The sequence below is a fragment of the Ursus arctos genome, unplaced genomic scaffold, assembly GCF_023065955.2.
Source record: "Ursus arctos isolate Adak ecotype North America unplaced genomic scaffold, UrsArc2.0 scaffold_12, whole genome shotgun sequence".
NCBI lineage: Eukaryota > Metazoa > Chordata > Mammalia > Carnivora > Ursidae > Ursus > Ursus arctos.
Window position 1 is genome coordinate 3,650,632 of NW_026622786.1, and position 12,938 is coordinate 3,663,569.

Here is a 12,938-nt window from a genome sequence, read left to right on the forward strand (position 1 = left end):
TTTAAAAGAGAGTGAAATTCTACTTGGTGGCAAGGTGAAAGATGATGGGATTGGAAGTCAAGAAAGGTTTCATAGAGGGAGAGTCATTTGGACTGTCTACGAAAAAGAGTGGTAGGATTTCAAAACACAGAGATGGGGGAGCAAAGTCAGGCATTCCAGGTAAAGAGCAAAGCATAACCAAAGACGCAAAGGCAGAGAAGGATGTATTTGGGGAACACGGAGTACTCAGGTTTGGCTGAAGTATAGGGTACATTTTTGAGGAAGTCGTGGCAAATGGGACTGGAAAGTTTGATTAAGGCCAATCTGTGAAGTCTTTAAAGTCCAGGTCGAAGCATTTGGATTTGATTCAGTAATCAATGGGTTTTGGAGCATCACAGGAACAGAAAGAAATTCAATTTTGTTAGATTAATCTGATTGTAGTCTGTAGATTGTAGCAGAAAGATCCGTTACAAGGTATTAAAATAATCTAGGCAAAAGTAACAAGGACATGAATCAGAGTGCTGGCAGTGGAATAATAAATAAGAGGTAAATTCTAGAAACACTGGAAAGATGGCCTCTACAGAATCTGGCAATTGATTGGATGTGGGGAATGTCATAGAGGAAGGGCTCAAAAGCAATTCCTGGATTTTAAGCCTTGATAATTGCGGGAACATATAATGGTTCCATTAAAAGAAACAAAGGGAAGAACTGAGTTTGAACACGGGGAAGATTATGAATTCTATACTGGACAAGTTGAGTCTGAGGTGCCAGCTGGAACTTTGGAAACAGGCTAACGGCATAGTAGAAATCTTACACAAGTGATGTAAAGATGGGCAAGCTGAAGAGCAAAGCTTAAAGGAAGAAAAGGAGAGGGCCGAGGACAAGTCCTCGAGAAAAGCTTTTGGGAGCAGAGAAAAGAGAAATTGCCAGAAAAGGAGAAAGTCCAAAAGTCAAGATGAATGTCTACATTTTAAAAAGATGGCAGTTTTCAAATTATATAGGCATCAAGGGGAATAAGGCCAAAAAAGAACTCTGGTTTCCTCTGGAAACCTAGAAGAAAACCATTTTAGTGGTAGCAGAAATCAGATTACAAAGGGACAAATTTAGTCAATACAGAAAGCTGGTGTAAGTTATCCTCTTAAGAAATTGAAGAGTAAAGGAAAGAAAACAGAGGAGTGATAGCATGAGAAGGGAAATATGTTTTTTAATATAATAAGGCAACTTTAAGAAGTATCTTAAATGAGCCTACAGTAATTCTGAACAAATTAATTTACCTCCTCTCCCCATCTCTCCCTGAAGTTGGGCAACTCCTAGATGTCCATTCTTTCCTCCACGTGGTAGAAAAATAGACTCCAATACACATGAAATGTGGGCTTCCAGATAAGGTATTTTTAATAATTAAACCTAAACTAAAACAACAAGAACCCTCGCAGAGCATCCTAGAGACAAGAGCTCTACGTTAAGTGTTAAGAATCCTGAGTTTGGAGAATGGCTCCACCAGTTACTAGCTGTATGTCCTAGGGCTTGGTAGGTTTTTGTGGAGGGTTTTTTGGTGTTTTGTGGGGTCTGTTGTTGTTGTTTGAAGACTGCTAGAGTCTGCTTTGACTCTAAAATGTTGAGTCTTGCCCTGAGTCCTTTACAGCAAGGATCGAATAAGATACAATGTGTTAAAATATCGAGAGGCAGGACAACACATTAGAAAGAGTTCATACTTTAGACCAGACAAACTGGGGTTCAAGATCTTGCTCTGTTTCCAAAATCTGTGACCTCAGGCAAATTACTTAAGCCTCTGAGCCTGACTTAATCAACCCTGAGTCACAGGGTTATTGTGAGAATTCAATGAAATAATCTACCTTAAATCCTTTCTGGAACAAGATGACAGATTAATTTATAAATAAAATGTCATTGAAATAATTATGCGAAAGACTTGGTCCATTATAGGTGCTCAATAAATGACAAAAAAAAGTCACTTCAAACTCTAAGATGCTATACAATTATTAATACACACAGTTGAGCAGTCTGGAATTCCACACTTCCTTTCGATTTTTATTTGCCTCTAAACTAACATTGCCTAGGGAAAAAATGGGAAAAGCTGATAGGTTAGGGTAAAGGGAAGTTCACAGTGAGGAGGTGACAAAGGGGTTTGCTTCGCATTAGGAACCATGAGTCTTTAGAGTTCTAAATGTTTGTCAGACCAGAAGTTAAGGAAAGAAACACAACCAGCTCTGATTCTGACTGGCAACAGAGTGGGGAGGGTACTTCTCTCCCTGAAAGCTTTGGCTTTACTCAACCAACTCCAGTAAAACAAACATCACCATTTGATTTTTATTGGCACAGAGACCAAGAGGGTGGGGAAGGTGCAGGTAACGATGATCTCACTAGAAAACCCCAGGACTTAGCCTGACTTTGCTGTTCCTCCTGGACATGCCCTCCCCACCCCACCCCACCCCCACACCCCACAAGTGTTTGTACCCTGTTCTCAGGACAGGAACTTACAAGATTTTTTTCTTCTTTTGACTCAGGAACTGAAAAAGAAGAATCAGGGAGCAAATTTTTATCAGAATACCGGGTTATAAGGTGAAAGGTCGTAAGCAACTCTGTCCAAGAGGGCTTCGTTTCAGAACATGCCTTGGCCAGGGGCCTGGTAGGCAGCTGCTTACTGCCAAAGCTGAATAGTTTTTTGGCATTTAAGGGAACCCAGACACAGCACAGAGCAAACAAGTGGTCTGTACGGAGTTCTGCAAAATGGGAAAGAAAAAAACTCTGAGCCCAAAGAGGAATTTGTTGCAAGAGAGAACTGCTTGATTTTTAAAAGCTCAAAAAATTCAGCCCTTCATATATTTGCCCAAATAAATATCCGCATTCCCTTTTTTCTGAGATGTCCAGGATCACTACCACCCTGACCTATTTCTATCCACCTCTCCTCCTTTCAACATCTATGTAGCTACATAACACACACTGTTTAACAATATTGATTCATATCTTTTTTTGTTTTAACGTAATCTCTACAACCCAATGTGGGGCTCGAACTTAACAACCCTGAAGTGAAGAGTCACATGCTCCATCAAGGGAGCCAGCCAGGCGCCCCTGAATCATCTATTTCTTTGTAAACATTTTGTTTTTTCATATTTATGTCCACTTTCATACCCATCAAAATGAAAGTTCTCCCAGAAGCCACAATTCTGAATTTTAAAAATTACTTTGGTGAGAGTCCTACCCTGCCTGCTCCTGATAATTCAATCAATATTGCTGACAGACTAAAAAACAACTCAGGCCTTGTTGACTAGGTTTCTAAAACAGGGTGCCACCTCAAACCCACACACCCTAAGGATCAACATGTTCCCCTTTTTGTTCCCGGGGGTTGATAGCGTGTGTGTGTGTGTGTGTGTGTGTGTGTGTGTGTGAGTTTTCCAACAGAGTTCTGATGCCTGAGTCCTGAGCTTGCTTAATCGTGGTGCTGAGTTGTAACTTGTTAGCCTTAGGGTGTCAACCCAGTTATGGTGTATGAAGAAGGAAGAATCCTTAATGGCAACGGATAGCCTTCTTTTTGCTGAGAATAGGATTTCTGTATATCTTAATGCTTCTTATTTACTTTTTCATCTCTATCTTGGAAACACTGTCTTCCTCTTTCCAGCCCCCCCCCCCCAAAAGATAAAAATCTCCTGATACCTCAACACAGACATAGGAGAGGCGCAGGAATCCAAGATAAGGGTGGAGGAGGGGTATGGGGGACTCCCTGTATCTCTGCAAGTTTTTCTTATTGCGTTTATGAATAATTTCTCATGAGTCAGCTCCTTAAGGCATCTCATGGCTAGGCTGGGGGAAAAACCTGACAGCCAAATGACAACACAGAGTGAGGAGTCAGGGTCTCTTTTAGCTTGAACATATAGTGTCCTAGTGACCCTTTTGTCTTTCTTCACTGGGATTTCTAAAGGGCTTAGAAAAACACTTTTAAAAGATAGGGAAGCTCTTCCTTCAAACGGGAATACAGCCATCTCTCCACCGACACTTTGGTTATAAACAAGAGAACTTTTAACTAGGCTCTGAGGAGTGTGGGCAACAGATTTAGGGATGTACCTTTGATTTAGTGGGTGGCAAAGGGAATGAAGAAAGAGGGCAAACAGGAGAAAAGTGAGAAGAGTGAAGCATCTTTTTTCTTCTTTCCTGAAGCAGCAGGGAGGAGTGAGGGAGAGAACCAGAGCCCAAAGTACACACTTTACTGAAGTGTAGCAGGTAACTGGTGGAACATAAACAAAGTGTTCCCCAACTTTGCAGGTAGAACTGAATAGAGAGGGGATAAGCAACAGGATGTGAACACGCCCTATTTCCGTTCCAGAGAACAGAGAGAACAGAAGAGAGGGTACAGGGGGTTGCGAACAGCCCAGGCACGCAGTTCCGGGCTCTGAGGGGCTAGACAGGGAGAGAAGGCCGAGCAGTCCCCCACACCCGCTGTCCCCTGAGGACTGAAGAGAGGTTTACAATTTGTGACCACCTCTCCTTTCTTTCACAGTATTTTGGGGTTTTGATAGAGACGCGGGTCAAGAGAAGGACAAAGGGGATCTTCCCGAACAGTAACGCCAGCCCTCCCTGGCCTCAGCCCCAATTCTGAAGTATTTTTGGAGTTATGGGATTATTTTTCACAGGACTTGCGACTTGTGAGCCGGGAATAAACGATCGCCTCTAAATTAACTGCACTGGCTAAGGCTAGGCACGAAATTCCCACATAAGCACATTTTCTTTTTGCCTCAAACCCCGCTCCCATTCCAGAAGCATCTGCACCCTCCCTCCGACGGCCACTAACCCGCGATAAATTTTAGGGTCAGCGAGGCCCCGCTTCCTTTGGGCCGGAGGGAAGCCGCTCCGCAGCCCCTCCGCCCCCTCCTCCCTGCAACGCGGTGCTGCACAACAACCATTTTCCCCGCCAGGAGCATACCGTGTCCACGCGCCGCTGCGACCTCGCTGATTGGCTGGGCTCCTGGTAAACAAGGACCGGGCAGCCAATGGGGGGGCTGTGCACGAGGGCAGCACGAGCCTCCGGACCAGCGCTCGCGTGGCCCGGCTCGCCAGCGCTACTATATAAAGCAGTTTCCGGCTCTTGCTTGAAACTATCCTTTCCTCTCCTCGGACGGAGTGTGTTGGACCGCCCCGCCGAGATCCTGAGCGCTTCTTCAGCTGTTGGGAGAATAGAAAAGAAAGCTAATTTTTTTTTTTTTTTCTAGAGCCCCCTTGGCATAACCTACAGCTTACGTTTTTCTGACATCTTTTTGAAATCTTAGTGGAGAGTGAAATAGTTTATTGCAGAGGGGTTTTTGGACTTGGAATTTTTTTTTCTTCCCCTGTTTGTAACTGTTAAGGCAACCCAGCTTAATCATGGTGATGTTCAAGAAGATCAAATCTTTTGAGGTGGTCTTTAACGACCCTGAAAAGGTGTATGGCAGTGGGGAGAAAGTGGCTGGCCGGGTGATAGTGGAGGTGTGCGAAGTCACTCGAGTCAAAGCTGTCAGGATCCTGGCTTGCGGAGTGGCCAAAGTCCTGTGGATGCAGGGATCCCAGCAGTGCAAACAGACGTCTGAGTACCTGCGGTACGAAGACACGCTTCTCCTGGAAGACCAGCCAACAGGTGAGTGGCCGGCGGGAAAGCTGATTCCACAGGAGCGTTGAAATGAATGGTTGGAGCTTAGGCTAAATATTCCAAGTTGCTCAGGTTGAGCAGCTTGAATTTTGTGTTGCTTCCCTTTTTAGTTTTAACTTGCAGACTCTGTCCTCAAAAAAGGGTGGTTTGTACAATTTCTTAGTGTTGTGTTCTGAAGGTGATCCTAAGGGATGTTGCCTTGGCTATTTAAAGGTTTCCTGTATGCAGAAGTTGTTAATTCTTGTTTCCTGTTTGAGAGGCTGTAGCTTCTCTGTCCTGGTTGAGCCTTTCATCATTGCAGGGCTTTGTAACTTTTTGCCCAACAAAATGCATCAGAATGTAAGGGGTGAAAAATGGGGGGGCTTCAATAGGCTTGCATGCTGCCCAAGAATTCCTTATGGCACAGATGCATTTTAAGTGTACCAAGAAACCTGATGGGCTACTGTCTTTTCTTTCTCTTCAGGTGAGAATGAGATGGTGATCATGAGACCTGGAAACAAATATGAGTACAAGTTCGGCTTTGAGCTTCCTCAGGGGTAGGTGTCTGCTAAATACATCTCTGGACTTTTTTTTTATCTCCAGAATTGTCCCCACCTTTGATCACTTACTGTTCTTGGAGAGCAGTTTTAGATTAATTGCTTCTTTTTTCTTGCCACAGGCCTTTGGGAACATCCTTCAAAGGAAAATATGGGTGTGTAGACTACTGGGTGAAGGCTTTTCTTGATCGCCCCAGCCAGCCAACTCAAGAGACAAAGAAAGTCTTCGAAGTGATGGATATGGTGGATGTCAATACTCCTGATTTAATGGTGAGATTCATTTTAAAATTCTCCTCTTTTGGGCTTCAGGGATGATAAGTCAGGGGTCTGCGGTATCAGATTGAAGCACCTCAGGGGTGGAAGGAAAAGTTGCCTATTCTGGGTGAGGAGTGGAAAGGAAAAAGAAGCAGAGAAGAAAATTCTAGAAATTCTCAAAATGCCTTTTTACCCCTCTTCAACATAGGCCCCTGTGTCTGCTAAAAAAGAAAAGAAAGTTTCCTGCATGTTCATTCCTGATGGACAAGTGTCTGTCTCTGCCCGAATTGACAGAAAAGGATTCTGTGAAGGTAAAAACCTAGTACTTAAAATGGTAGACTGATGAAACAGGAACTGTGGGTTTGGGAATGAGGGCAGGGGATAGGGATAGAATAAAAGCCATTGATTGTACTAAGCATCGGCTAATAAGTTTTCATCTTTCTTATTATTAGGTGATGAGATTTCCATCCATGCTGACTTTGAGAATACATGTTCCAGAATCGTGGTTCCCAAAGCTGCCATAGTAGCCCGCCACACTTACCTTGCCAATGGCCAAACCAAGGTTCTGACGCAGAAGTTGTCATCGGTGAGAGGCAATCATATCATCTCAGGAACCTGTGCGTCATGGCGTGGCAAGAGCCTTCGGGTGCAGAAGATCAGGCCTTCTATCCTGGGCTGCAACATCCTTCGAGTTGAATACTCCTTACTGGTGAGTGAGTGGAGTCAGAGAGAAATTGTTCATTTTTCAAAATTGCAGGGGTTTCTCCAGACCTCTAGTGTAACAAACTACCATTTTCCTTTCTAGATCTATGTTAGCGTTCCTGGCTCCAAGAAGGTCATCCTTGATCTGCCCCTAGTAATTGGTAGCAGGTCAGGTCTGAGCAGCCGGACATCGAGCATGGCCAGCCGAACCAGCTCTGAAATGAGTTGGGTAGATCTCAACATCCCGGATACCCCAGAAGGTGAGCCAGACCTAATAATGTCTCGTCTTCTTTTTTGGCCTGCTTGGGTTTGTGAAATTGTGATGGTCAGGCATTTCACGGCCAGACTTCTTATGCCTATGTTTTTTCTAGCTCCTCCTTGCTATATGGATATCATTCCTGAAGATCACCGATTGGAGAGCCCCACCACTCCTCTGCTAGATGACACAGATGGTTCCCAAGACAGCCCTATTTTTATGTATGCTCCCGAGTTCAAGTTCATGCCACCACCTACTTATACTGAGGTGAGAATTGTCATTTTACCACTGCATTTGTCCTAAGCCTTCTATAGGAAGTTGAGTGGGAGGGATTGCTAAACTTGGTGGTTCTTTTAGTTCTTACCCAAACTAAAATGGTCGCTTTTTTCTCTTCTTGCCCCCCACCCCAGGTGGATCCCTGCATCCTCAACAACAATGTGCAGTGAACAAGTGGAAGAAAAGAAGCAGCTGTACTTAACTTGTTTCTTTCGCCTCTCTTCCTGGACTCTTACTTTTTCAGAGACTCAACAGTCTCTACGGTGGGGTACGGGTCCACCCCAGCCTCTGACTCCACAACGTAAGAGGTGATCAGCAGGCAATCTCCTGGACCTTAAATGGTGCGCACACGTCCTCAGCCAGTGAGATGTTGTGATATGGGAGTGTTTGCTGGATGGGTTTAAAAACACACTAGAAAAACTCAGGCCCATCCCATTTTCTCAGATCTTGAAAATTGAGGCATTTTAGTAGTTTTGAATAAGGGGTAGAAATGGCCTCCTCACATGGTCTTCCCCAGGTTTTTTGGAGGGATTATATATCTTGAACTTTTCTGCCATGTGGAGCAGAGCCAGTTTAGCAAATTAGGAAAACAAAAAGGAAAAAAGTCATGGCCAAAATTTTGGGACAAGAAGGTTTTTAAAATCAGGGTGCCCTTTGTACACTTACAGGAAAAAAAAAAATCTTCCAGAGCTGATTTGAACTTTGGAGAGAGCTTCCCATGTGAATTAAAGAGAAGAAGCTCTAAGGTTGTCTTTGCTTAGAATGTACTTTAATCTGGCTTAAAGCAGTTGTAACTATGCTCCACCAAAGGTCTTAAAAGCCATTTTTAGAGCCTATTGCACTGTGTTCTCCTGTTGGCAAATATTTTCATGCAGGAGAATGTGTTTTTCTTTTCATGTGACTCCTTGGAATGGATTCTGAGGTGATAATTCTTAGCACTTTAGTTCCTGTCAAATTTTGGGTGTTCGTTGTTTTTTTCCCCCAATCTCAAATGTAAGCTAAAACTAGTCTACTATGTTTCTAGGGGTAAGCACAATGACAAAAAATGCATATATAGTGTTATTCCTCCCTTTTGAGACTTTGTCCCAGTGTACAGAATGCTGTCATTCTGACACTAATTCTATGAGAAGGGTTGCTGCTATCAGCCTTGGCCACTGTGACTTCTCCCTACCCAAGGAGGAACTCCAGATCAAGATGCCCCCGACACTGTGATCAGAGCTTCCAGACATTGCCATGAGAAACGAGAGGGCAGGTCTTCACCAAAGCCCCCAGGGCTCCCTTTCTGCCCAGTGTTAGGAGGCAAGGATATCAACAGCCCTCTCTCACTGCAGCCCCTAGCACTGGGTCAGTCACCCTCAGCCTTAGCACTTTGTTCACTGTCCTGTGTCAGAGCACTGAGCTCCACCCTTTTCTGAGAAAGTATGTGGGCTGAAGGTGGTTTCATTTTTTTGTTTTTTTAATTGTTTATCTTTTTGTATGATAAAAACTATATTTTGTACTTAACCAGATATATTTTCACCCCAGGTGGGGCGTATTCTTTGTAAAAAATAAAAAAATAAAAATAAAAGTTTTTTAATGACGAAAACAGTTTTCTTGTCTGTGAGATGGTGTTGAAGCTATTAGAAAGTATGCCTGAGGGAGCTTTGCCCTTACTGCACCGTTAGGGCTTTGGATACCTTGTGGGGAAAACATTACCTATGTTACGGGACCCTAATGATTATAGTCCGAGTCGGGGTTGGGGTGAAAAGGGAAGGAATTTGAGCTACATTTAGTCTTAATTTCAATTAACTAAAGAACTGTGGTGGGATATTCTGGTGGTACAGGCTAGTTCTCTGCACCTGTACGTACTCATGATGAAATGCCTTCAATGTCGGAGTGCATGAGTCTTTTTCAAAGATGAGCTCTTACGGCACCTGGGTGGCTCAGTCAGGAAAGCATGTGACTCTTGATCTCAGGGTTGTGAGTTTGAGCCGCATTTTGGGTGGAGTTTACTTAAAAATAAGATCTTTTAAAAAATAAAATGAGCACCTGAAATTCACAGAAGTAAGATTGGAGAGGGGGTTTGAAAGGAAAGGGTTATGGTTCCCAATTAAGTTGGTTTCATCCCAGGGTTTTTTCTCAGCCAAACCTGGTTTATATACAGTAAGATATAAGATGGTAATTATTCAGGACTTAAGGATCGAGACTTGTCAGTATTCGTTGAAGGCAGCTACCATCTCTTCTGTTCCTATTACAGTTCCTGTCAAACACATAATCATAACTCGGTAAATATTTGCTGAATATTTAACTCCACCCTCATCCCTTTAGGATATGCTTCTGCAGTTCCTATTTCTTCCTTATAGGGTGAGAACAATAAATGGATACCACAAGTCCCCCTCTAGTTGAAATGATTTTTATTCTCAAAGGGGTGATGAGGATGAGCAACCCTGAGACTGGGAAGGTTAATGTACTTTCTGGTTTCTGGCTTATTTAAACTTTTGCAGACAGATCTAGTCCTGGCCCTTATTAGGGTGGGGGTGGGGGAGTTTGGCTTTTCTGTGGACTTCCACATGCTAATTCCAAACCTCAGACTCTTGGAAGTTCATAAAATCAATGTGAATTGAGCAGAAAGTGAGATGGAGAAGATTCTTTCCCACTTCAGTCTTTGTTCATCTGTCTTTCATTCTCAGGAGCTCTTCACTCTTTTGGTTCTTTGTCTTTCTTTCCCAAGGTGTACGGCCCTAGCTCCCTGTCACCCTGGTGACTCTTTCCTTTACTCTTACCTCTGCTGCCTCCTTCTCTTACCTGTTCAAGAGTTTAGTGGCTCCACCCCTTTTCACTGAATTTGACCAGGAAACTAGGTCAAAGTTGATGGAAAGTTTTTTGTGCAGCTTGTTTTCCAGGGACTGGAAGGGTGGAGCAAGGACAAGAGCAGGCCAGAGGGCAAAAGGAAGAGATGGAGAGAAAGCCTGGCTGTTGGAGTAAAAGGCTTAGCTAATGGGACAAGATAGGAGAAGAGGATAGCAGCGAGAGGGTAGATAACTTACACCTAAGTTCTGTTAGCGATCTGATCTCTAACAGCCAAAGCATATGCATCTCCTCCTGATACCCTAATGCCTCAAATTCAGCACTGTCCAATAGAATTTTCTGTGACGATGGAAATGTTCTCTATGTTCACTAAAACAATCGCCATTAGCCACATGTGGCAATTGAGCTCTGAAATGTGGTGGTGTGACTGATGAACTGGATTTTTATTTTTTTTAATTAATTTAAATTTAATTAGCTCCGTGTGTGACTAGTACTGAACAACCATATTGAACAGTGTAGCAAAATATGAGAAGGAAGGAAGCTATTCGTTCAAAGGAAACTCATCCTTCCCCTACACCACAGAAGTCTCCACTCAGACTTCCTTTTGCCTTTTACACACAACTTCTACCTTACCTCGGGACATTTTCTGCATATAGGTTCCTTTAAGTACACTTCCTTGGGTACAGGCCCAGCTGTTTCTCCACTTAACTGGGTAGATTTTTGGGTCACCCTTTCCTGTGCTCTTCTCATATGCCTTTTAATTTTTAAAGAGCAAAAACCTACATGTACAGCCATTAGAGGAGGTCCAGTTCTTAGTATCATTTATTCATTACGTCCAATCTGGTATACAAAGATCTGAGAGAAGATAGCAAGAAAACAATCTAAATGAAGAAAAGAACCAGAAAAAGTAAAATTGACAAGAAAAGTGCAGGTACTTGGCTGCCTTGATACCTCTGAACAGACTGAAAACACAAGGGCGTGATTTGGGTTGAGCCTCTGGGAGGGAGAATTATGGAAAGATCTGTCCGAGCACCTAGTCAACAAAAATAATCGCATAGGAGCTGAAGGGTATGGAGTGGGGTGAAGGAGTGTCTTTTGCCCAGTTCTCTCAACAGCCTACAGACCCCTTCCCAGCGCTTTCCTTGGACTATCTATCCCTAGGTGACGGAATACATAAAGAATAAGGAAAATATCTCACTGACATTCCAATGGCTGGAACCCCTGTCCCAAGCACCCTGACCTAACAGTTCTGGACTAGAAGAGCAGAAATTTTTGTCTCATTCTCTATTCTTACCCCTCATCCACCTCCATTTCCTAAGTTGAAAACCACTCTGCAGAGGGTCTACGGATCCAGGGCTGCAGGGCCTGGCCCAATAGGTGAGGCTACAGCCTAGAAAAAGTTCAGGGATCATCCTTCCTATACTATTAAGGAGAAATAATACAGTGTGGAGTCAAGCTATCTAACCCCCAATCCTAATTCCACCATTTAACAAGCTGTTCAAGCTTGGGCAACTGTTTACACTTTCAGAGCTACAGTCTGATATCTGTGAAATGGGGGATAGTAATACCTACCTCAGAAGACTGTTGTGAGGGTTTTAAAAATAAATGTGAAGTGTTAGAACAATGGCAAACAAGTGTTTGTTATCTAAAATAAAAAAGGAGGCAGATCCACCACCACCTTGATTAGTTCAGTTCCAGGCATGTCTCCAAAATTGTTCTTCCTCTGTGACCTAGCAGAAGTAAAGCCATTCTCTCTTTGCTCCTCTTGATTCCCTTCCTGTGTTAAGGGAACAAAACAGTCTGGGAAGAAGTCCCTGTATGGCAGCTGACTCAGCCTGGAGTTAATTGTGGTAGGGGAGAGGTTGGGACTCCCATCTCCAGACCAGGACAGGCCCTCCACACACTGCCAGCATCTCATGGTATAGCTCAGGGAGGACTAGAGTTTTCTCTTTCATACTCCCAGAGTGCTTCACAGGGCTCTGGATTAACCTGTCACCTTCTGGAAATTAATTGAGCTGTCGTAACTTTTCAGTATACAATTTCATGCGAGAGCTTCCCACCATTTAGAGCCATCAACTGGGGGAACAGAGAGTGCTGGGCAAACAATGTGACTCTACGAAGCACTCTCAGACTCCTTATTTGAAGGTAATGCGTCTCATTCGATTTTCTTTCCCGAGGTGGACTAGACCCAGCAGCACAAAGGCTAGTGGAGGTGAGCCCTCTGTTGAGGCCCAGTTTAGCCTATTTAGGCTATTTCTGTCCGTCTTGACCTTTCCCTTGGCTTGACCCTGCTGTATATTTTCCTGGGCCTGTTCTGTAAGGAGAAAAGAATGAACAGACTCTGAAGGCTGGGATTTTTCTGACTCGCAGTTGATTGGTCATCTCTAGGCAATGGGAGTGATGGGAGGAGGAGGAGAACAGAAAGAGCATGGGTCCAGGATTGTGGCTCTCATGTGCCTTGAATCCTGGGATGTCAAACAAGGTCCATTCTCATTCTTTGTTGGGGTGATGGAGC

General features: G+C 43.7%; 1 protein-coding gene across 2 annotated transcripts; it reads left to right on the forward strand.

The window, feature by feature from the left end:
- The first annotated feature begins 1,972 nt into the window (after positions 1–1,972).
- TXNIP (thioredoxin interacting protein) lies at positions 1,973–9,221 on the forward strand. Of its 2 annotated transcripts, XM_026489094.4 has the most exons (8): positions 1,973–5,599; positions 6,075–6,147; positions 6,270–6,417; positions 6,611–6,713; positions 6,855–7,111; positions 7,208–7,364; positions 7,476–7,627; positions 7,771–9,221. In XM_026489094.4, exons 1-8 carry the CDS (start codon positions 5,350–5,352, stop codon positions 7,804–7,806), a joined length of 1,176 nt encoding a protein of 391 aa, XP_026344879.1. In that variant the 5' UTR covers positions 1,973–5,349; the 3' UTR covers positions 7,807–9,221. The 2 variants fall into 2 exon arrangements, with proteins under 2 accessions (XP_026344879.1, XP_057166301.1); XM_057310318.1 differs by having other exon boundaries at positions 5,077–5,599; positions 7,208–9,221.
- Positions 9,222–12,938: the final 3,717 nt, after the last annotated feature.